The 26,177-nt window shown below is 42.7% G+C and overlaps 1 protein-coding gene across 1 annotated transcript in view; it reads right to left on the reverse strand.

Moving 5' to 3' along the window:
• Nucleotides 1–1,251: 1,251 nt before the first annotated feature.
• Nucleotides 1,252–26,177, reverse strand: part of LOC101827181 (zinc finger protein 120) — a 41,452-nt gene continuing 16,526 nt past the window's right edge. Inside the window, 3 exon segments of the mRNA XM_040737172.1 lie at nt 1,252–6,364; nt 6,558–6,618; nt 6,817–6,943. Coding sequence (XP_040593106.1) covers nt 5,011–6,364; nt 6,558–6,618; nt 6,817–6,943 — 1,542 coding nt within the window. The 3' untranslated portion in view covers nt 1,252–5,010.

Consider the following 26,177-nt stretch of genomic DNA (forward strand, 5'->3'; position numbering starts at 1 on the left):
AAAAACCACCTCTCAAGATAGGAAGCAAGTTCCCACAAAACAGACCTGTGGCTCATCTGCCTAGTCTAAGGTTTAGGCTTGTACAATAGAAGAATGAGAAAGATAAAGTTAGAATCTGCAGTTAGGTTACCAGAGGACACAGGATGCCCTACCCATCCCACTGACCTTTGTTCTTACAGGCTCATTGCAGCCGCAGCACACCCCCATTCCTTCCCCTCCTCCCTTCCCCTATATAAATCCCTTTGGGAAGATATAAAAGTTGTTGACGTGATCAGAATCCTGTCTTTTCATCTTTTCTCGTATCTCCCGTCCCCCATCTTTCTCCTAGGTGTCCACCAGGACACCTTTAATGTTCCATGGGTCAGGGCAAAAGAGCTAGTCTGTGTCCTGGACCAAAGGCTCTAACAGTTCTCCTGCTGTGCTGGGGAACTGCTGGCCACCCTCCCCTGCTGACTAAGAACATGAGGGGGCCACTGCCAGAGAGTGCTGGTCAGAGTAACTCTGCTGTGAAGCCTGAGAACATGAGTCTTCTCTGGAAGCACTTAACTCTCCCTGTTCCCAGTGTCACCCCATGGCACCTAAAGTAGCCACTGGCAGTGAAGTGCAGTCATGCCCTGCCCTAAGCTTGGGACATCTCAACAGTCCCTCCCTGTTTCCTGATGGTTTCTAAGTCTTACAAGGAGACTAAATGCAGGAACTCCCAGAACAACAGCTACACCTCTGCCAGCTTCTGGCTTTTCACATAAACAAACTAATATTTGGAATCCCTGTCTTTCAAGAAATAGGACAAGCTGGGAATCACAGTTCCTTCCTAGAGGCTCCCAACTCCTGATCCTCTTGCCTGGAAAGCCCCCCTCAAAGCCATCTCCTCCAGGGAGCCCATGATTCCGGCCCAGGACTCATTGGGCCTTCTGAAAGACCATCTCTTTCTTGTTGTTTGTCTGTGACCTCAGGTCAGCTTCCTTCTGTCTTTCTGTGGTCTTTCTTTGCTGTCCATTCTTTATCCAATAATATGTCCATGGAGAGCCCTATATGCACTGAAGGAGTGACCCATAAGCAGTTGGTGGCACCATGACACTGGTGACAGAGAATTCGAGGGCTATCCAGGATACAATAGAATCTCCTGCAAAGGGACTGTTGATGTTATTGCGAACTCCCCTTTGAACTAGCTCTTTTGATATTGGTCAGGATCCAAGCTGCCCTTTCCCAGACTCTTTGGTGACAAGGAAAGCAAATAAAAAATGCAAAGAATCAATGAGACAAAGAGTTGGGTCTTTAAGAAATTCAACACAACAGACAAACTATTGTCCAAACTACCCAAACGATTAGAGAGACAATATCCAAATTAAGAAAATCAGAAAGGAAAACAGGGACATAATAACAGACACTGAGGAAGTCTAGAGAAACATTAGATCATACTTCCTACTTTTGAATCAGAGAATCAAACAATGTAAATTTTAAGCAGGAACCGTCATTGTGTTGATGAGCAGTAATTCTATAATGTATTCATTTCATCTGGTGAATCATTTCATATGTTGTCAATATTGTGATTATTTTCTTTGCATTCCTGAATTCAACTTTTGAAACTGTTTTAAGTGAGTGTATTCATTTGTGTAATGGTGTGCACGTGACACTCAGAGGACAACTTACAAGTATAATTACTATTTAATCAACACGAGTTCCAGCAATCAAATGAAGGTAGTCGAGTTTGGTTTCAAGTGGTCTCACTGACCTTAATTTGGTTTAAAAATTATTTGTGTATGTGCTGGTGTGTGAGTTTGCATACGCCCATCTTAGGTGTAGTAATGACAGAAAAACTTGTAGGAGTCCTCTGGGTCTCCCAGAAATTGAGCACAGTACATTGGGATTAGCATCAAATTACTTTACCTACTGAGATAATTCTCTCCCGTTCATTTAGGGTTATGAAAAAATGATATGAACAAGTGTTTTGCCCTCAGAAGAAATTAACACAATCCCTCCCATGACAAAATAAATATCATTTTCATTATCATATTCCTCTATTAAATGACTAAATGCTTACATTTGAACATTTGAATAGGAGATAATATTTTACTGATGTAATTTTTTTTTTTTTTTGGTTTTTCGAGACAGGGTTTCTCTGTGGCTTTGGAGGCTGTCCTGGAACTCGCTCTGTAGACCAGGCTGGTCTCGAACTCACAGAGATCCGCCTGCCTCTACCTCCCGAGTGCTGGGATTAAAGGCGTGCGCCACCAACGCCCGGCCCTGATATAATGTTTCTACTAATCCTATATGAACACATTTGTTTACATTCACAATACCTCTGACCATGAAGAGGGGCCCCATAGAGCTTGAACAGAGTGTTGACACTTGTCACATTTTCCTCCACAATAAATAATCTTGTGATCTTGCATAATAAAATGTAAGTGTTTTGTCCAAAGATCTTAACAAATCCCTCATGGTCATGGGTTCCCCTAACTATAATTTCTTTACTATCCCCATTCTCAATACAAATTCCTTACTGACGTGGAGGATCATAGTGCATACATAGGTATTTATCACTTGCTTACATTCACAGAGTTTCTTTCCAGTATGAAGTCTTTTTTTAAAATATAATTTTTTTTTATTGAATCTATGGGAATTGATGATTAGGAATCCCCATTCCACTCACCTTCCTGTCCAACTATAGCCTGTGGTACCCCCCAAATGAAAATTATTTTAAAAATCAAGCCAAAACAATCAAGCAAAAACAACAAACCCCAAAACAAAACAACAACAACAACAAAAAACCAAAAATAGCCTCTTCGCTCCTCTATCTTTCCCAGTTTCCCGCACCCTTTCACTGTTCCTGGTGGCATTGGAGATGGTATTTCACAGTGCACCCTTTTTTCCAATCAGCTGTACTTGCAGATGTTCATTCCACTGAGTCATTGGTTTTGTTCAAGGCCTCTGGTTTCTGGTATGACATCATCACTGGATTCACTGAAACTCCTCTTGGTTATTGTGCAGCTGCCCAAGTTATGGAGACACTGAGGGTATTGCTCTACAGGACCAGTCCCTTCTTGAGCTCCAGCAGATCCTAAATTGTGCATATGCTAGGATGTGCCAACCCTGGGCGTACCTGTGGTCTCAGTGGGAGCTGAGTTGATCAATCTAGGCAACTGGGGATTCCTCCCTTAGGTAGGGGGTGGGTGGAGCCGGCTCTCTGATGCCCAAGTCTTCAGGGTAAATCCACGCTCACCCATGCTGAGAAGTAGCTCTCCCATGAGGGCTGCAGCCAGATCTCAAAGTGTCAAGTGACAGGCAGGAGCAGCTATCCTGTGGCCAGCCAAGGGTGGGGAGGGCTTAGCACGGCCCTGATTTCATGACACAAATGATTCCTATAGTCTCCTGAGGTGACATGGAACACAAATATCAATAGAGAACTCTGCTGCAGGAGGACCACAGACCCAGAAATTGCCAAAGCAGAAGCTTGGGCCCAAATGGCATCTTGGCTCCAGGTATCAGCACAGACCACTCAGAACAGTATGACTTTGGTGGCGGCATGGCTCCCAGTGTACAGATTTCAGCCTTGACACCAGGCTTCCATGTGACTTTGCTGGCAACACAGGCCTTGAACTTCCCACAGATCCCTTCTAGGGTAGGGGCACAGGCACAGAATATGGTCCCCAACAGCAGGCAGGTCTCAATGTCACTACTGCCCCAGGTGGCAGTGCAGGGCACTCAGAATGACACAATCTGTACAGCAGTGTGGTCCTCATCCGTAACATGTCAAAAAATCTTGGGCATTCATATGGCCTTCCATTGTAACAGGAAGCTGAGACATTAACACACACTATTGCTGCAGCAGGGCCAGGGACACAGACATGGCCCTCAGCTGTAGCTTTGGCCCAGACATCACCATGACACCAAGCAGCAGCACAGGCAGCTCAGATATGTAGTTCCGGCCTCCACTTGGATTCAGGAGGCTGACCTGACCCTGCATATCTACCTTGTCATTGATGGCAAAATGGACCACAGACTTCAACACAGGCCCAGGATGTGATAGGACCATGAATCCAGACATGGTCCTCAGCAGCAATCTGGGTCAATTATGTCATCATGTTCCACAGTGGCGCTATAGGCCAGAATGGTTCTGGTGGCAGTGCAACCCTCAGACATCAACATGGCTCCAGAGATAGATGCCAGGAATCCACATGGCCATCCTGGCTTCAGCAGCCATAGATATAAACATTCCCTGGGTGTTACTGGGCCACAGACCCAGACATGGCCCTTGATAGCTTCCCAACCCTGCAGGGTACCATTACTGTGGGTGGTAGCACAGGTCATGGCCCAGACCCTAGACCTCTGTGTCGACCCTGGTCGCAACAGATCTTCAGAAATGCCGGCCATGGTAGGATCACAGACTCAGACACGGTTCCTGGGCCCCATAAATGTTTTAACAATATCACAGTCGAAAATACATTCAGTTCAACTTCAAAAGTTCCCATAGTTTATCATAGTCTCATCAATGTTGGAAGTCAAAAGTTCAACTTCTCTTTTGAGATCATGTAATCTATTAACTGTAATCCCCTGTAACATCAAGATCAAAAAGAAGATTGCATACTTCCAACATATAATGGCTTACAACATACTTTACCATTCCAAAGTTTAGGGAAGGGAGAATACGGGACCAGAAAACAATCAAATAACAGGTGGTCATACTCCAAATTCTGCATCAGAACACCATCTCCAACTCTGTTCAGCTTTGTTGGTGGCAACACACTTCTTTCTGTTGGACTGGTTCCACTCCCAGTCAGCAGCCCTCCTCAGCGGGTATACCACGACTCTCGAATCTCTAATACACTGGATTCCGCAAGAAAACTTGCTTCACATCATGGCCTTTGCACTAGACATGCCTGAGCAGACTGGAATCACATGGGCCCACAGATGTCTTCCTGCCATGCCACGATCGGAGCACCCAGCTTGGAGAGAGGATGGCTTCATCCTGCCTGAACAATGTAGGATTAGATGAGCCATGATGGCTTTGTGTCAGCTCACATCTTCAAGACACAGGTAGGTGGCTTTCGTCTGGCTGGACTGAGTGGCATCAGATGCACCGTGGACGTCTTCCCCTAGTATGAGTTCTTTTATGAATCTGGAGCTGGCTATGTTGTAGAAAGGTTTTCCCACATTGCTTACATTCATATGGTTCCTTCTTGTATGAGTTCTCTTAGGCGTTGGGACAGCACTGTGTTTTGAAAAGGCGTTTCCACTTTCATAGTGTTTCTTTCTAGTATGAATTCTTTCATGTGCTTTAAGGGCACCGCAACTTGAAAAAGCTTTTCCACATTGGTTACATTCATAGGGCTTCTCACCAGTATGCATTCTTTTATGTATCCGGAGACCAGCATCGTGTGTAAATACTTTCCCACATTGATTACATTCATAGGGTTTCTAATCAGTATGAGTTCTTTTATGCATCCGGAGACCAGCATCGTGTGCAAATACTTTCCCACATTGATTACATTCATAGGGTTTCTCTCCAGTATGAATTCTTTCATGTATTTTAAGAGTACTGCAATTTGAAAAAGCTTTACCACATTGCTTACATTCATAAGGTTTCTCTTGTGTGTGAGTTCTCTTATGCATTTGGAGACCATTGTGTTTTCTAAAGGCTTTCCCACATTCAGTACATTCATAGGGTTTCTCACCAGTATGAGTCCTTTTATGTTCCCGGAAAGAAGTGTCGTGTGAAAACAGTCTTCCACATTGCTTACATTCATAGGGTTTCTCTCCAGTATGAATTCTTTCATGTGTTTTAAGAGTACTGCAATTTGAAAAGGCTTTACCACATTGCTTACATTCATAGGGTTTTTCTCCAGTATGGCTTCTTTTATGAATGGTGAGATGACTCGGTTGTGAAAAGGCCTTACCACATTGATTGCATTTGTAGGGTTTCTCTCCAGTATGCATTCTTTCATGTGTTTTCAAATAACCGTAATCTGCAAAAGCTTTCTCACAATGATTACATTTATAGGGTTTCTCTCCTGTATGATTCCTTTTATGTATTTGGAGACTACAGTGTTTTGAAAAGGATTTACCACATTGGCTACATACATAGGGTTTCACTCCAGTATGAGTTCTTTCATGTTTTTTAAGATAACCTTGATGTGTAAAAGCTTTCTCACATTGATTACACTGAAATGGTTTCACTCCACTATGAGTTTTTTTATGAGTGTTGAGATGACTCCGTTGTGAAAAGGTTTTCCCACATTGATTGCATTCATAGGGTTTCTCTCCAGTATGGGTTCTTTTGTGAATATAGAGATGGTGCTGATATGAAAAGGCTTTACCACATTGGCTACATTTGTAGGTTTTCACTTCAGTATGACTTCTTTTATGCCTGTGAAGATAATTGGCACATGTCAATGCTGTATAACATTCATTAGGTAGATAAGACACAGTACATTTGCAAAATTAACCAAGATAAACAGAAGAATTTCTGCTATTTGTATTCACAGGAGTTTCTGTGGTGGTATACGACACATTAAAATTCTTCTGTGTGACATCTGTATTAGTTTGCACATGAAAATTACCTTCTCTGTCTTCTAAATCGTTGACCATGTTCTTCACTGTCATGGGCTTCCCATTTGTAGCCTAAAACATAGTACCAGAAAACGCCTGATAGATTACTGGAAAGTATACAACTTTATGTTAGTATATTCAGTGACCCTAAGAACCCTGCCTGACATATTTCACCACATTATTCAGCTTTTTCAAAATTACAGAAGAGGACTAGTTAGCAAGAACAGGTAGTCTTCTTATTTGAAAAGCTGAAGGGAAATTCAGTCTTACCTATAGCAGTAAGGTGACTATAAATCTCCAGCATCACATCTTTGTAGAGACTCTTCTGGGAAGGATCCAGCAAAGCCCATTCTTTGGAAGTGAAGCTGATATGCACATCATCATAGGTCACTGCATTCTGGAAGTGTGTTATTGATTACAATATGAATGTAGACATCTTTGACAATATAGTCACATAATTCTGGTATTTGACAACTTATTCCAGTACAGAGAAGTTCTCATCCATTCATTTTAGAAGGAACTGAAAAGGAGGTTTGGAGGTGGGGTTTGATGACTCACCAGACTCAAGATAAATGATATGGGTGCTTACTAGGGAAGGACTCACACAGATGAGAGTAAATAAGTCCTGTGTTCTTCCTGCCCAGAACATGCAGTCTCGGTTCTTCCGATGCTCTCCACAACTAGACATCCTGAGCCTGCCCCTCCTCTACTCTATAATGTGTCCCTTTTGCATCTGATACCACACCCAAAAGTTGTGGCCCCACTACAGTTCACTGGCAAGGCAAGATATCACTACAGATGTTCACATGTGTCATTTCTTTGCTCTTTGAATGGAATTTACACTTTCAAAAGAAATGACTATAAAAAGACATACAGAGACAAGCAAACAAACCAACAGTACTAAGTACACATCGGGGAAATTGAATGAGCAATTACTAACCACAAAAGAAAGAGATGGCAAATAGGGTACATTTTCTCATATCTTTAAGCCTATCAGTCAGAAGGTAAAGAATGCTGATTATCATTGAATGAATATGCCCGTCTGATATATGAAATGAGTTCCAAGACATATTTGGACCCTGTCTCACCCCACAACAAACCTAAACCAACCAACCAACCAGCCAATAAAGAAAAAGAGGAGGTTACTGAAGTTCCTATTAAGAGGTAAGCATTCATTCCCTATCTGTAATCATTTCCCAGAAATCTGAAACATCATACTTTGAACTGTGAGATTAATATGATCTAACTAAAAGGTAATGAATGTTTAAAACCACTTCTTGGTAGAGGAGAGGAGTGTGGAAGCCAGAGAAGAGCAGGACATCCTAGTGCCACAGAATCAACAAAGTATGAATAATAACCTAGAGAGAGATAATTGGGGTCTAGCTGAGGATCAGAAGAGTAAAGCAGCTAGCTAGTAGCTCTTACCTCTTCCTGAGACTAAGGCAGGGACCCTGTCCTCAACATGAGTGGAGACCAATTGCCAGCTCTGAAACCCTGCTCCTTTCTTATATACCTTTCTAGTGGTGGGATTAAAGTCATGGGATCTCAAGTGCTGAGATCACCTTTGTGTGAACTGTTTCTCCTTTTAGACTGATTCACTCTGTGTAGGTCAGGGTGGCCTTGAATTCACAGAGATCCATTTGCCTCTGTTTCCTGAGTCCTGGGATTAAAGGTGTGTACAACGGGCTGGAGAGATAGCTCACAGCTTAAGAGCACAGCCTGTTCTTCAAAAGGTACATAATTCAATTCTCAGAAACCACATGATGGCTCACATCCATCTATAATGAGATCTGGTATCTTCTTGTGGTGTACAGGAATGCATGCAGGTAAAACACTGTATCCAAAATCAATCAATCAATCAATCAATCAATCAATCAATCAATCAATCTAAAAAAAAATAAAAGGCTTGCACAACCACAAACAAGCTGCCATGGCTAACTAGTGTGGCATCTGGGATTAAAGGTGTGTACCACCACTGCCTGCCTCTATGCCTGTAGCTGGCTTTGCACTCTAATCTTTGGGCAAGCTTTATTAGATCATAAACAATATATCAGCACAGTCAAGGACAACAGGAAAACCTTGCCCCACAGAAACAATAAAGCAGGGATTATAGGGGTCCTAAGAGACAGAAACAGAAACCACAGAGCCTGCGTTCGCCTGTACCAGGTCCTCTGCAAATATATTGTGGTTGGTTGACTTGGAATTTAGTGGGACTCTTAACCTTTAATAACAAATGCAAGACCACCAATTTTTAAGGAAACATTGTATGATTTTTATTATATACCTAAAGCAACTTGTTTTGCTCTAATTGCTTTCTATGTTATAAGCACTTTAGAAAACACATTTATTTCCATTTCTGTGTATGTATGTGTGAGAGAATGTCTTCCATGTGCATACTGATTACACACCACAGAAAAGGGTGACATAACTCTTGGGCACAGAGTAGCAGATTATGACCTCCCGACTTGTTTTTGTTTTCTGACATAGTTTTCTCTACAACATCCTTAGCTATACTAGAGCTATCTCTCAAAGACCAGCCTGGCCTCGAACTCATAGAGATCCGCCTGCCTCTGCTTCCCAAGTGCTGGGATTAAAGGAGTGTGACACCATCACCCAGTTCTCACACTAATTTAAGGACAGGAACTCAGTTCATCTCCAATAAGAGTATGAGTACTTTTTATCAAATACATTAGAAATCCTTTACAGATTAACAACAACAACAAAATCAAATAAATAAGGAAGTAAATAAATGACCCTTGGGATATTCATGCACCAATATTAAGACATTGCATATGGTCAATTGGAAGCATATATTGACTACAATCCAAAGAAAATTCCTAACAATTTATACCAGGAAAGCTCACTGCAAAGCTACAAGAAAGTAGAAACACTCAGGATGCTCAAAGAATCACGAAAAATTAGTATACACATGGACACATTGTGAACTCTATATTTACCACAACAGCTACAATAATCAAGAATGTATACAGTATTGGCAAAAGAATAAAGGAGGTGGAGAGAATGGTCCAAGAACAAAACCACAAAACATAAGTGAAGTTTTAATCAAAAGACCTAAGGAAACTTGGCCAAGAAAAGTGTGAACTTGACCAATGTTAGCCAACTACCTATGATTCTATGTGTCTAAACACTGAATAAATAAACTTCACAATTACCATAAAATTGACTCAATGTAACCCTTGAACTGTTATGTTTCTAATCATCCAGCTACTCATATTTCTTCTAGAAAAGCCCCAAGCTCTGTAGTTGGCAATACAGAAAGATGGAATGGACTGATTAAAACCAAGTTAGTACAACTCAAATATACCCCTTGAAAAGAATATTGCAGCCAGGCGTTGGTGGCGCATGCCTTTAATCCCAGCACTCGGGAGGCAGAGGCAGGCAGATCTCTGTGAGTTCGGAGCCTGCCTGGTATACAGAGCGAGTTCCAGGACAGCTTCCAAAATAATACAAAGAAACCCTGCCTCGAAACACCAAAAAAAAAAAAAAAAAAAAGACTATTGCAATTGCATGCCGAGTTAAATACTAGACAAAGATGGAATAGAGCTTCTCCCTTAGCTTCTCTCTATTAACTCAGGGATAGAACAACAACCCGGTATTTCCCAATTTGATGAGGGACGTGTCCTCCCCATAACATGGAAATCCTGTAAAATCCAAGAAAGTAGCCTAATACCGTTCGTTATTGAGAGAGGAGGATGGGATGACAACAACCAATTATTCAGAGCCCACTAGAGGGCAGCATTTGTCAACACCCTATTTCTCCATCAATAGTTACCAGATGCCTGACCTTAATCTACCTGCAAGGCTTAATTACCCTAGGAGCCAGAAGATATCACTTACCTCAAATCATGGCTCCCATCTGAAGAACTCTCCCCTGAGACTGAACTTAGCAGAACACCAGTCTCTTCCTGCTCCTCAGGAAATAGTTTTACTGCAAGGAAACCTTACAAGTTGATGACAGCGGGAGCTCTGTCAGTTGGCTCCTTAGTTGGAGTTGGCACAGCATCTTCTGTTCCTTCTGACATTGATGCAGATATAGCAGGCATCAGAAATCTTACTTAATTAAAACCTCTGACTGATAATGCCTTGTCTGACAGACTAGCTACTAACCACAAACTCATTACAGGCCTTCATTTGGAACTAAATGTATTAAAGCAATCATTGGCAGATACTAAAAAATACACAGCTGAAATTTCGTTTGAAGAGACTAGCTGAAACCAAAATTCTAAGTCCTTTACTACAGAGTTTGGAACAAAAACTGCAATCTACAAGTCTCTATTGGACTCAGGTCAAACCTCTTGGTCTGAGCATGGATTGTTTAAAATATATTTAGTATATGAATGACAAAGACCAGCTTTAAAAAAAAAGTTGCCTAGGTGGGATTTGTTGTACCCCCTGATTCATTCATCCTTTCCTCCTTCCTTCCTTCCTTTTTTTGGTTTTTCGAGACAGGGTTTCTCTGTGGCTTTGGAGGCTGTCCTGGAACTCACTCTGTAGACCAGGCTAGTCTCGAACTCATAAGGATCCGACTGCCTCTGCTGGGACTAAAGGCGTGCGCCACCGCTCGGCTCCCCTGATTCTTTCTTATAGAGTATTTGGACTGATACACAGTGTATCTACTATCCAGAGGAACACACCATCTCACCTGGGGCCAATAACTTTGTGTCTACACATCCTCTGCCCAGGGAGTTAAAAATGTCAGAACTGACCCCTTATGTATTTACAAAGCAACTCACAGACAAGCCTGAATTTCATGCTCCATGAAGTACTTCAACCTCACAGTTCATTTCTACAACTCACCAGGGATACCTTGTACTTCACGTTTTATTTTGTAGAACCTGGTTGTCTGGCTATATATGTGATGCTACTGGAGTTACAACTCATTTGTCAGGACAAGTAATCACATCCAAGACCTCCAGTCTAACCCTCAAACAGAGACAAATTTTTGACTCGGGTACCCTGTATAATAATGAACCGAACAATATCTGGCCAGGAAAAGCTAGGAAGCCACTAATTGGCATTTCCACTGATCTTTATTTAACATGCCACAAGTACAGTCAATGGAGTATGAGATTACTGGGGATACTGAGACCCCGGAGGACATAGAGTTCAATATCAGCTGTACTCAAAGCAGACACTCCTGCCTACACCCACAGTTAGCAAGTTTAAAAAATGCTCTTTATTTGATGTGACTGGCAGAATATTGACTTTACTTGACTCCCCACATGAAACTTATTCTACTGGATAAAGGAGAGCTTTGGGGCTTTTTGTATATATCACATTGTCCCTTTGGGCATATAAATTCCTTATGATTATTTTGGCTTGTTTAATAAACCAGTTTAGGAGGAATCATGTCAACAAGATCCTGAGACCTCTGTAACCTATTGCCACAGAAAGAACAAACCAGGTCTGTATGATTCTGGTAGACACATTTGTGCAAACCATGAATAAAGAAAATTATTCAGGAAATGTATCATCTCCATGATGATTCCTCAGCCTAAGAATATTTTATCTTCCTGGTTTCTCATCGAGTCAGGGGAAGAATACAGGAGAGCAAGAATGGAGATACCATACTAGAGGGAGCTATTATAGGTCTAAAGAGAAATCTGACACTAAGGAAATGTCCAGAGATCTAGAAGGTTGATCTCAACTAACAATCTAAGCAATAGTGAGAGACCACTTTATATGCCCTTTTCCGATAATGAGATTGATGATTACCTTGTACTCCATCCGAGAGCCTTCATCCAGTAGCTGATGGATGCAGAAGCCAACACCCACAGCTACACACTGAGCTAAACTCTGGAATCCCGTTGCAGGGAGTGATGAGCAAAGGGGTCAAGATTAGAATGAGGAAACCCACAGAAACAGCTGACCTGAACAAGGGGGAGCTCACAGACCCCATATTGATTGCTGAAAAACCAGCATAGGACTGTTCCAGATTACTGAAGGAGGATGTCAGTTTGGAGGTCTGGTGAGTCCTTGGGGCTTCTAGTAGTAGATCAGTATGTATCCCTAGTATATAATGGACTTTGGGAGCCCACTTCACATAGAGAGATACTCTCTCAGCCTAGACACATGGGGAGTGTCTAGGCCCTGCTTCAAATGATGTGAGCTTGAAATACCCCATGGACGGCCTCACAATTCCTGGGTAGCAGAAAGGGGATGGGATAGAGCGTTAGTGGGGGGCAGGGGAGGAGGGGAGGGAGAGGGAACTGAGATTGACATGTAAAACAAGCTTGTTTCATATTTAAATAAAATAAAAACTGGAAAAAATACATCTCATGTATTTGGTTTTGCCCTCAACATCATTGCCCCTCTTGCCAAAAGTGAGCATCTATATACATTGGCTATGGAGAGATGGAAGCCTCTGGAGACTCACCAGACTTGTGATGCTTTGTACTCATCATTTGCTTTTTCTTATTAACATACAAAACACTGAGAAACATTGGAAGCTAATTATAAAGCTCCCTGGACTCTTAGTTGCTCTTCTCATTAATAAAAGAAATACCTGTCCTGCAACCATGACCTCCATGCTCTTACTTGATACCAATCAAGATAGGATGATGCTCATAATTGGCTTAGCTCAGAGTCCCACAGCTCCAACTCTGCTATGTCTCACCCCCTTTACAACTTTTTTGTTTGAAAGTGACTGCATTCCCTTTTAGTTCTGAATATGTGTTCAACTAGGTGCACACCAAACCTGGAGTAATATAAATTTGGGAAATACATATACACCAGTGGGATCACAACAATATTCTGTGGTTTACATAGTTTTACCATCTTGCTTATAATAGGTGTATGTTTTGGTTCTTGAAATTTATATTCTTCTATTTATTTGTCTATTAATATTTATTGTATGCTTTCTCCTTTTCCTGTTGTGGCCTGTTGCGAATTGCTGTCAAAGAGTTGATGACTCTTATATGTGGTCCCCATTGGAACTATGTATGCCTCAAGGACCAGGAGATAGACTGAAGTGAGCCCAGTTTAAAAACAAGCCCTTTACATATGTAAAAGTAGCTTAGCCAGGAGCCACACCACTACACCCTGATAACCAGAATCTAGTGATATCACTCACTCCAGACAACCAGACATAGTCCTAGAACCCTGTGAAGCCCACTGGACAGCATATAAGCAGAGACCAAGAGCAATGCTTTGCTCTGCACATCTGGAGAGACGTCACCTAGATTGTCCAAGTGACTAGAGCATGTCCCTGAGGATTCTGTCACTTGGATCAGAGATGGTTATTACAGACCATGTAAGGATTCAGGCATTATGTTGACCTGCCCCTGTCCCCTGACAGAACACACTCAGGCCGTACCTTGGTCAGCCCAGAGTTCCATGGCTAATGTAGTGTGGATGCAGGTGCCAAGGACTCCTTTAGAAGACAGACTCCGGAGCCGGGACAGCCTCCAAAGCCACAGAGAAACACTGTCTCGAAAAACCAACCAACCAACCAACCAACCAACCAACCAACCAACCAACCAACCAAACAAACAAACAAAAAGAGCCCAGCCCACTTACACTGTCTTCCCTGAGGCTCCCCTGGGGCAGACAGGACTTTTCCTGCCACCCACTTCTCCCCTATCCTCTCCCTGTCTCTTTACCTCTTTTCTCTTTGCTTCACCCTTTGTAAGAAAACTTCTCACTTAAGCTCTGTCTGCCTGGAGTGTTTGTTCCCCCACCCTTGGTCCACCTCAAACTTTATCCCAACAGACTGGACCTGAACTTCAGCTAAGGTACATGACCCAGTTGAGTATTCTGGGGGAAATAGGCTTAGGGACATATTTAGGAATTAGAGTGTGAACTTTGTGTGATGACCTCCAGCATAATAAAATATAACTTTTGTTATACTAACTCTGAGTAGCTACCACTTGCTCATAAAATTTAGGACCACTATTCTATGATTGATGATTGGATGTTCAGATCTAAGTCTAAAGGAAAGGAAAACTTTACCAAACCAAAGGCAAAGTCACCAATTTTTAAAGAAAAATTGTATGAATTGTATGATATACCCAAAACAACTTGTATTGTTATAATTTCCTTATAAGTCACAGCACCTTTGAAAACAATTTCATCCTCATTTTTATGTGCACGTTTGTGTGTTTTATAGAATGGTTTCCGTGTGTGGAGGTAACACACAGAAAAGAGTATCAGATCCCATGGATTTGGAGTAGCAGGTGGTTGTGAGCTCACACATTTGGGTGCTGTGATCTGAACTCAGGTCATCTCCAAGAATATGTGCTGAGTGACATTCCAAGCCCAAGAGTATTTTAATCGAATAATCTAAAAGTCACTCTCAGATTAACAGGAACAAAACCTAAGAAAATACAGTATATGAATGATCATTGGAAAAAAAGATGCATCAGTCTTCAGTGGCTCTATATTTTCAATTTGCACCATAAATTAAATGTAATCTAAAGACAATGACCCAAAATTTATAGCAGGGAAGCTGATTTCATAGCCACCTAAAAAGTTAAAACTCTTCAGAATGCTCAATGGGATTATCAAAGTCACTTCTACATTTACCACAAAAGCTACAATAATCATGAATGATCACAACATCTGTGAAAGAATAAAGGAGATACAGAGAAAAAGGCAAGAAGAAAAGCTGGCAAATATAGTCAACTTTTAATACACAGCAAAGGAAACTCAGACAGGAAAAGTATGATCTTGATCAACACAGCCCGGTTACCTCTGATTCTACGTGAGTAGAAATTGAATAAATAGACTTCACAACTCCCACAATATTAACTCAAAGTGACCCTCAAACTGTTACGCTTCTGACCCTCCAGCTTCTGATATTCCTTCCAGAGAGGCTTCATGCTCTAGGGCTCTGCAAATGGAGGAGACGCTATGGCTCTATGGACCCTCATGCTCCTGCGGTTTCTGGGAAACTGAGCCCCTATGTTGTCAATCAAACTGCAATGGAGGAATAATTAAATGTCTGCTTCCTGCCTTCTGCACAACACCATGCAAACCTGAGATAGCTCTGTCCCCAGGAGCTGGACTTCACTCATCACACCATGGTGGCTGGCAGTAGGAGACAGTGAAAAACATTCTAATCATGGATTGTTGAAGGGTGATTCCCAGTACCTCCTGAATATCAGTTTCTAAACGACCTGTAACATTTATAAGACAACCCTGCAAGCTGAATGCAACATTCAGAACTTCTAGAAACCAGGCCTCCAGTTTTCCACCTTGTGATATCAACGCCTGAGTGTGCACATGGGACAGTGACATTATTACAAGTTCATAGCCTCCCAACTAGAGGGGCAGAGCCTCCCGTTCCTCAGGGAATCCACAATCAGTGAGGCAGAAAGGCCAAGGACTACTGCCCAGGTCAACACAGGTACCAAGGGAACCAGTCTGGGCTCATAGTACCACAAGTCCCCACAAGTCCCAGCATCTCAGACTCTGACAGCTCAGCCAACCAGCTCTTCCTGGACGAAGGACAGTTAGTTGTCCCCACACTCACCATGGCGTGACTTGTGACCTTTACAACTCCCCACAACAGAACAGGAGGAGAACCCTGGAAAGATCCTTTAAGGTACTTCCCACTGGTACTCCTGGAAGCTAAGCTTTCCTTCCCAGAGTCCTTCACTAGCTAGTACCACCCAACAGGGCCTCAGGACGTTAGCAGTTGAGCTACTGGGTGAGGTGACTTCCAATGACGCAGGCAGCACAGGCCTCCCAGCTCTCCCCTCTTACTCACCATGGTGCGGCTGCTGATCAAACCCTGCTCTCCTCTCAGCGGAAACCACTGATGCAGCTCAGGCAATAGCTTCCTTCTTCCTCTGCAGAGGCAATGAGCCAGAAACCTAGGGCCCCGATGTTTCCTCCTCCCCTACTGTTGGGAACACCGGAGGTTCTGATTGGCTAGTGAGGCCTGAGAACAGGACTGGGTGGGCAAAAGGAACACAGCAGAATGGTTCCCAGCCCTGGCTTCCATCTGAAAGACAGATCTGTCCCAGATTGTCTGGAGATCTGTTCCAAATGCATAGCAAGTGTCTTGTTGTGTAAACCAATGGATTCAGTTTTTAAGGGAAGTCTACAAATCAGAAGATGGCTAATGACACATATTGCACTAGAGAAACACAGGATAATCCACGAACACTGTAATTACTTGGGCATCAGTACTTGCCAGTCCTGGGGGTTCTGACTGGATGCGCCCTCAGCTGCATCCTCTAAGATCCCCACTTGTGCATGTTCACCCTGCTCCCTTTAAAAAGAGCCCTGCCCATCTCCCCTTTCTTCCTCTGTCTGACCCCTTCCCTCTTTCTTTTCTCTCTCCTCCCTTTCCTCTCTCCTGGAACTCCCATTCCTGGAGGCTGGTCTCTCCCATCCCCTTTCTGTATCTGAGAGTTTGGACTCTACTGCTGGAAGGGAATCCCAATACTGCCACCTGATTCCCCAAAGTCAGCGGGAAGAAACAGATCAGTCATGGCTCCCATCCCATAACAACACTTAGAGTCACCTCTCCAGAGGGAGGTGGGATAAGGCCTGGAAGTAGAAACTAACCAGACAGTTTAGGAGGAAACAAGGAAAGTTAACCAGCCGCTTTCTTGACTAAAAGCCAGAAGTGTCACTGGGCTTCTTAGCACTTTCATCCATGCCTCAGGCCAAAGATGCCAAAGTGATCTGGAAGCTCTGATCTCTGATGCTAACTACTTCTGGGGGCCTCAGGGAGGAGGAACATTACAGGGAATAAAGATGGCCTGCTAAGAGAAAAAGTCCCTTGATCAAGAGACTAGTATCTCTGTCCAAGGTGCAGAGAACTTTTCAATGGGGATAGGTCAGTCTCGTTGCCTGGCCCGTGGAGTCCAAGAAATGGCCATTCAGGATTTCTATAGTTCCTTCCTGCCCATCCATTTCTGTACAGTGTCCATAACAGCTTTAATGTGTGGTTAATGAATTCCCATTCCTACATAAGCATCTTAGTATCACTGCTCCCCAAGAAAGACCTGGACTGTATCGGGACACTCACTCTCCTGTCCCTTTTTCCTTCTCACTGGCCAGTTAAGGCCCAGCCTTACTGTCTTACAGCCCTGGGTGGCAGAGGTGGGATTGGTGTTCAAAGCAATTCTCAGTTATATACTGTGAGATTAGCATGGGTTACAGGAGACATTGCCCCAAAGAGAAATAAATAAATAACAACCACTGGAGAAAACTGGAATGAAGTTCTTAATGCCTGGGAACACTGGAGAACAGAAACTAATAGTGACTGGAGCAACGATCCATGCACAGAAGTAAAATCGGAGAGTGACACCAATATTTGACTTTCTGAAAGGATAAAAATAAGTACTCTTAGCTTTGAAAAAAATAGTATGTGCTTCCCAGTAGAGGGGATGCTATTAACAAGATAATGTTTGACCTTGCCTCTAAAAGGGACAGTACAGGAGCACACAGGACATCAGTAGGTGGCATTCTACTTTTAAAATTATTCTGGAAATAAATTTGGGGTATAAATCTCCCCTATATCTTAACTGTGAACTTGAAGTCTTTTTGTCCCTATTTAAATCGTGCAAAGTGTAACAAGGGACCCAGACTGGAGATAGTTTTAAAGATGACAGGTGTGTGGAATGAATAGACACATGGTGTACATAAAATCTATTCCAGTTCAACTCTTTAAGCATTTGCCAGACTTGAATTTGCACTACTATTAAAGAGATTTTTCTTTATTAATCTCTAATTTGGTAGTGTGTTTCTCCCTGATAAAGCATGTTTGTTCTAGAACACTTACATACTCAGGAGGACTGAAGAGATTTGAGTCAAGGTCTCTGATTTTGATTGAGGTGGATTTGAACCCTGTCTGTAGCCCCACAGGGCATTGTGTTTCCTATCCCCTGACTAACCACCCTAAGTTCTTACATAATAGGCCTGCAGCACCACAGGGCTCCGAAATTGTCATTTGAATCACATAGTGTTCTGTGTATCCAGTAACAGAAGGCTTTGTGTGTGGAGAATGGCTTCTCCCTTCAGAACAGATGAGGAGGAACAGTGTACTGTGTGACTGCTGAGGGGGCAGGGGGCGGGGAACGACAATGACAGACTAGGCAATAGCTAGATCACAGGCCCGGAGCAGCATCAAGGGAGCCATGAGCCCCAGACTGAGAAGCAGCATCAGAGGGAGGTGTGAGCTACAGGCCCTGAACATTTTCAGGGAGAGGCCCAAATCCCAGCCTGGAAGCAGTGTCAGAGCAGACCTGAGCTTCAGGCCCTGAGCAGAGTGTCACAGGAGCCATGAAAATCAGACACAGGAAGGAACAGCTTCAGGGCATCCTCAGTGAGAGGCCCAAATCTCTGCCCTGAAGGAGCACCAGAAGAAGACCTGAGCTTCAGACCCAGAGCAGCATCAAGGGAGTCACAAGTAGAAGGGGAAGCTGTGTTGGAGGGAGGACCCCACCTCAGACCAGCGAGCACGCTCAGTGGAGGAGCATTTACTGGAAGCTCTGCTCTACTTGTGCCTGAAGGAGCAATCAAGGGAGACACAGCCCCAACTATAGAAACTGGAGAGAGAGAGACCTCCTGAAGCAAAGCTGCACCCATGCCCATTAGAGGAAGAGATGTGTAGACAAAAGGTAAGAGCACACTCCACAATGTAAAGAGCAGTACAGCACCACTAGAGACGAGTGATGCTACAACAGCAAGACCTGAATGCCCAACACAGACGAAGTAGAAGAAAACTACCTAAAAAATAATTTCAGGAGGATGAGTGAGACCCTTAAGGAGGAAAAGAAAACTTCCCTTCAAGAAATGGAGGAAAAGACAAACAAAAAATTGGAGGAAACCAACAAATCCCTTAGAGAAAGCCAATAAAAAGCAACCACACAAGTGAAGGAAACATTCAAGAAATGAAATCTGAAATAGAGGCAATAAAGGAAACACAAACCAGGGCTATTCTGGCAATGGAAAATCAGGGTATATGATCAGGAACCACAAACAACACAATAGGAGAGATGGAAGACAGAATTTCAGGCACTGAAGATAACTTGGAGGAAACAGATTCACGATCACAGAAAAATTTAAATCCAACAAATCCTTAACACAAAACATGCAGGAAATCTGGGACACCATGACCAAACTTAAGAATAATAGGGATAGAAGGAGGAGGAAAAGTCTAACTCAAAGGTATAGAAGACATATTCAACAAAATCATAGAAAACTTTCCCAACCTAAAGTAAGACATGCCTATGAAAATACAAGAGGCTTACAGAACACCAAATAGATGGGACCCCAAAAGAGTTCCCTTATCACATAATAATCAAAACAATAAACATACAGAATGAAGAAAGAATACTAAGAGTTGCAAAGGAGAAAGTCCAGGTAGCATATAAAGGCAGATCTATCAGATTATACCTGACTTCTCAATGGGAGCAATGAGAGCCAGAAGGTCCTGGTCAGAGGTGATGCAGACAATTAAAGGACCAACAGATGCTGGCCCAGACTACTTTACCCCGCAAAGTGTTCAATAACTGTAGATGGAGAAAACAAGATATTCTATGCTAAAACAATCCACAATCCCATCCCTACAAAAAGTACTGGAAGGAAAACTCCAACCCAAGAAATCACCTATGTCCACAAGAACACAGGAAATAGATGAGAAAACACCACAGAAGGGAATTGAACACAAAATGCCATCACCAACAGCAAAAACAAAAATAAACGTAACTAACAATCACTGGTCATTAATATCCATGAATATAAATGGTCTCTATTTACCTATAAGAAGACACAGGCTAACAGATTGGATCTGAAAACAGAATCCATTCTTCTGCCACATACAGCAAACACACCTGAAACTCACAGACAGACATTACCTCAGAGTAAAGGGTTGGGAAAATGTTTTCCAATCAAATGGACCTAAGAAACAACTTAATATCCCAATATCTGACAATCCTAATATCTAATAAACTAGACTTCAAACTAAAATCAATCAAAAAGATAAAGAAGGGCATTTCATATTCATCACAGGAAAAATCCATCAACAGGAAATATCAATTCTGAACATCTATGCCCCAAACACAAGATATTCTGTGTAAAATCCTGCATGTGTAAAAGAAATATTTTAGTAAAAACATATATCACAAATGAAGTTCCAAACACTAACACTGGGAGACTTCAACACTCCACTCTCACCACTGGACAGAAGCCTAACTGAGAAACAATGGAACTAACAGAGGTTATGACTCAAATGGACTAAACAGACATGTTTAGAACATTCCACCCAAACACAAAAGGATACACTTTCATTTCAGCATCTCCTAGAACCTTCTCAAAATATAAAGGAAACACTTGCATGACAAGAACTTAGTCTTTATAGAATGAAATTAAAGAAGATATCAGAAATTGGAAAGAGCTCCATGCTCTTGGATAGGTAGGATCAACACAGTAAAAATGGCAATCCTACCAAAGTACTCTACAGATTCAATGCAATTTTCATCAAAATCCCAGCACAATTTATCACAGACCTTGAAAAAGCAATATAGAACTTCATATGGAATAAAAAACAAAAGCCAGGAAAGCCAAAACAATTCTGTACAATAAAGGATCTTCTGGAGACATCATCATCCCTGACTTCAAGCTCTACTATAGAGCTATTGTAATGAAAACAGCTTGGCATTGGCATAAAAACAGACAGGCAGACCAGTGGAATTGAACCAAAGACCCCGATATCAACCCACAAACCTATGAACACCTAATTTAATAAAGAAGCTAAAAATATAAAATGGAAAAAAGAAAATACATTCAACAAATGGTGCTGGTATGTTGGCTGTCAATTTGCAAAAGAATGCAAATAGACCCATATCTATCACCATGCACAAAACCCAAGTCCTTGGTCCTGTCTCAATGAGATGATGGGATAGACTTAGTAGACTTCCTAGGGGAAGCTTTACCCTCTCCATGGAGCAGATGGGAGGTCGGGGTAGTGGAGGGTTTGAGAGGAAAGGAGGGAGGGAGAATTGAGATTGGAATGTAAAAAATTAATTAAAAAATGAACAAAAATGAAATTACATAGAGAATAATGGGTAGGAAGAAAAATCATCTGCCTCATGTACAGGAGCTTAGAGGTATACACAGGAAGATTTTGCAGGGTTGGCTGCAATGTGGGATCAGCTTACAGGATGCACTCAGAAAATTATGTGCCTAGTAGTTGAAAACTGCCCCAAGATGCCTCAGCTGATTGATGCAATATAGTCATCCTGGTGCTGGGGACGTGTGATGAGTTGTTGGCAGAGGTTGCTAGAGTGGTGGAGCCACCAAGAAAAAACACCCTCAATCTGAGTGTGGTGCAGTCAACTCTGCACCAAAGAAACCAAAGGAAAATAGATTACCAAACTCTGTGAGTTTCACACAGATTGTATGCTAAGAGAGGGGGAAAGGGCAAGGAAAAAGACAACAGGTGTGGATAGTTCAGGCGGCATGCAGGAAGCCCAGGGTTCAATTGCAGGGGCTCCCCTCACTGGCCCTGGTGGCCCCACTTGTAATCTTTGCCTTCGGGAAGTAGAAGCAGGATGTTAAAGGTCAACCTTGGCTAAAAAGCCAGTTTGAGGACACAAGACTCACTTAACAGCTTGAATTCTATAGGACTTCAGTTAAGAGGCCATTGAATTCTATGTCAAACAACAGAAACAGAGGGGAAAAGAGCCCAACTCTCCCCAGTGTGCAATGAGAAATAATGTTAAGCTATAGTGCTCTTTGCATAGAGGCAGAAACAGCTGACCCAAGCTAGTGGGAGCTCACTGACTCTAGGCTGATGTTGGGGAACCTGCATAGAACCGAAATAGTCCCTCTGAATGTGGGTGTCATTATTGTGGTTTGGAGAGTTTGTGGGGCAACTGGAAGCAGGACCAGTACTTATCCCTAGTAAATAAAGTGGCTTTTTGGAGCCCATTCCCTATGGAGGGATACCTTTTTCAGCCTAGTTACATGAGGGAGGACCCTGGCCCTCCCTCTCAGAAGAGTAGACAGTGGGAGTGGATGAATGGCGGTGGGGGAGGGAGGTGTGGAGGAAGAAGGAACTGGGATTGGTATGCAAAATAAGAAAGACTGTCTCTCAGGACACACAGGGTCACACTGTCTCTCTGCCTTTACTCTGACTCACCCCAGTCTCAGAAGTCAGACGTATTTTAGGAACAGCTGGACAAGAAGGAAGAGATCTTCTGGAATAAACACTTCCCCAATATGTTCTGAGATCTGCCATGGCAAAGGAGGAGAGTGTTAGCCTCTGCACTCGCGCCCCCTCTCACATCCTGCACAGCCACACTCTCCACCCAAGCACATGACCTAGCCCACAGCAGTGTCTCTGCTGCACCCTGAACCCTGCTGAGAGGAAGTTCATATTCTTGTCAACAAAGCAGATTCCGTACCTTCGTCAAAAGGGTTTTGCCTTTTTTTTTTTTTTTTTTTTAAATTCTGCCTTAAAGGACTCTTTTAACCTGTATGATAATCCTTGTCTACTGTTCTGGAATAACTGGCGTGCTACAAGGAGAAAAAATCAGTACACAGGAAGAGACTGGAACTGTGTACCGTGCAACATTTTATTAAATATGAATGCCCTATCTCAGAGAAAGACAAAGAAAAGTATACATTACATACATAATGTAAAAGGAACAGCAAAGATATACTGAGTTCTAGAAGAATAGTGATTTCATGAGAGTCAGGTGGGTCTCTGTGGGTTTGGGACAGCCTGGTCTACAATATCAAGAACCCTTCCAAGCACTTCCAGGCTAAGAACCAAATTCTAAATTGAAAAAGAAGTTTATTTTATGGTATGTTCGATACTGTTGTAAAGAACTGTGGAAGAATAGAGTTTAGGCATCTGTTATATTTCAGGAGAGGTTGGATACATGCTGCAAGTGTACTACAAAGTGACGTATAATTTAGCAAATGACTAACTCTGAAAAATGACTTGCAATTGAAAGTAAACAACAAAGACACATATGAAAAGGAAACAAAAGTCAACAAATACTTAGGAGTTAGTACATTTATGAAGACAAAAATAAAAACTAAGAAAGAACACACCAGTCATTGGTGGCACACACCTTTAATCCCAGCATTCAGGAGGTAGAGGCAGAGTGGATCTCTTCGGGAAGAGTAGCCAGTGCTCTTAACCACTGAGCCATCTCTCCAGTCCCTTATTTGCTCTTTTTATCAATAAAAGAAGAAATACTCCTCCCACGGCCACGACACTCACGATCTTGGCACTGATCAGGTTAGGATGGTGCTCCATGATTGGCTGAGCTCAGAGTCCTACAGCTCCAACTCTACTGTGGCTGTGTTTACTGCATTTCTGTTTGAAAGTGATAGCACAGCCTTTTATTTCTGAGTGTGTTTTCGGCTTGGGGCATTTCAAACCTGAGGAAAATATAAATTTGGGAAAATACTTATGTATGAGAGGGATCATGCACCAGGGGGAACACAATGATATCCTGCGATCCACATTGTTTCAACCCCTTTCTTAATAACTGTATATTTTAGAGCCTGAGAACTATTTTCCTGCAGGTATTTGTCTATCAGTAATGCTCTCTCCTTTCCGGTTGTGGCTCGAAGTTGCAAATTGTAGTAAAATTGCATATGCCTCAAGGAGCAGAAGATGGAATATAATGGACATAGAAAAAAACTTTTCATTCTGTTTTTATTCTTTAACTTTTTTCATTTATTTTACATAAGGAGCACAGTTTCCCCTACCCTCTCTTCTCCTGTAGCCTCCCCCACCTCCCATATACCCGCCATCCACTTCTCCTGTCTCCATTTAGAGAGGGGCAGGCCTCCCATGGGTGTCAACAAAGCATGGCACATCAAGGTGAGGCGGGACCAAGCCTCTCCCCCTGCATCAAGCCTAGAGGAGGCAACCAGCATGGCAAATAGGTTCCCAAGCCAGCTCAAGTACAAGGGACATGTCCTGATTCCACTGCTAGGAGGCCCTCAAACACAGGAAGCTACACAACTGTCACATACATGCAGAGGCCCAAATGGGTACCATGCAGGCTTATGTTAGTCCAGAATCAGTTAGCTCCCATGAGTTCAGGTTAACTGTCTCTGTGGGTTCCCCTGTCATGAACTAACACCCCTGGCTCCTCCCCTTTCTCTTCAAAACAGATGGAGAAGGACATTTCTTATTCATCAATGGGGAAATCCATCAAGATAAAGTATCATTTCTGAACATTTATGCCCTAAATGCAAGGTCATCCACATTTGTAAAACAAACATTACTAAAGCTGAAATCACATGTCAAACTCCACATACTAATAGTGGGAGGCTTCAACACCATACTCTCACTAATGGACAGGTCTGCCTTTACAGACAAATGTTACAAACAAGGGAACTAGGAGATATTGTGACTCACAAGGTCTTAGTAGACATCGACAGAACATTTTAACCAAACACAAATGAATATACCATCTCGGCACCTCAAGGAACAGTCTCTAAAATTGCCCACATACTCAGTCACAAAATATTCTCAACAGTCTCTCGCTTGAACCCTATTCTGAACCCATCCAGGTCTTTGACTGCGACCTCAGCCCTACTCCTAGTGTTCCAGACCCCACCCAAAGAAAGCCCACCAAGCAGCAGCTCCTTTCCTGAAGCTGCTCCGAGATTATGCCTACAGGGTATTTATTTAAGGTCACTCCTTGGGAGCTACCCTGATACCAAAGCACACAAATATGCAACAAAGAAAGAGAATTATTGACCAAGCTTCCTCATGATCATTGATGCAAACATACTCAATAAAATACTGGCAAACCAAATCTAAAAACGCATCAAGAGTCATCTGCCACGATCAAGTAGGCTTCATCCCAGAGATTCAGGAATGGTTCCTCTTTCCTAAAGGATTTCCTGGGAATCTCACCAAATCTGCCGACTTCTCAGTTTGTCCACAGTGTTCATGGTGAACTCAAGCTACTCCTGTACGTTCCAAGCATGAGTGTACTTTCTGGAGTCCTGACACGTGGCAGACAGGTGCTGTGAGTTCTCTCACGGAGAGGCCCAGCTGGCATGACTTTTCTGTCCATGTAGTCATGACCCGAGTTGGAGCACCAAATTTTGTTTTATCTTCAGCATGGTGACTGTGCCTAAATTTATGACTGTTTCAGCCAACAATTGTGACTCTGCAGTTACTCACCTGCTTCTCTAGCAGAGGCCTAAGCCCTCAGGCTGCAGCCTGGTGGGAATTCTGTTCCTGCAGGTACTGGTTCTGCTGCTGCCAGTCTACCTATCTATAAATAAGACTCGAGATTCAAAGGCTGGTATGAAAATCTGCTAACTCGGAGAGGTTATGTAGTAAGTAGCTAACCTTCTATCCTCTCTGGCATCTCCAAAAGAGCATTCTTCTAGTCCATTCCCACTAAAGAAACCACACTCCACTCAGTCCTTACCGACTACTTCGTGTGTGTCTCTGTATCTCTTCCAGCCCTCTGGTGCTCTATGATTACTTCATGTCAACTAGCTGCTAACTCAAGCCTCCTGATGAAAGGTTAATTTTATTTAATTAACGCAAATGCAAACTCGGGGTTCATAATATGAACAAATATCCCACAACATGTGCCTCTACAATTCCTGTTGGTGGTGACAGCGACTCTACCTAATATGTCAATTGTTTCTCTTTCCTGGCA

The sequence above is a fragment of the Mesocricetus auratus genome, unplaced genomic scaffold, assembly GCF_017639785.1.
Source record: "Mesocricetus auratus isolate SY011 unplaced genomic scaffold, BCM_Maur_2.0 Super-Scaffold_100676, whole genome shotgun sequence".
NCBI classification, from domain to species: domain Eukaryota; kingdom Metazoa; phylum Chordata; class Mammalia; order Rodentia; family Cricetidae; genus Mesocricetus; species Mesocricetus auratus.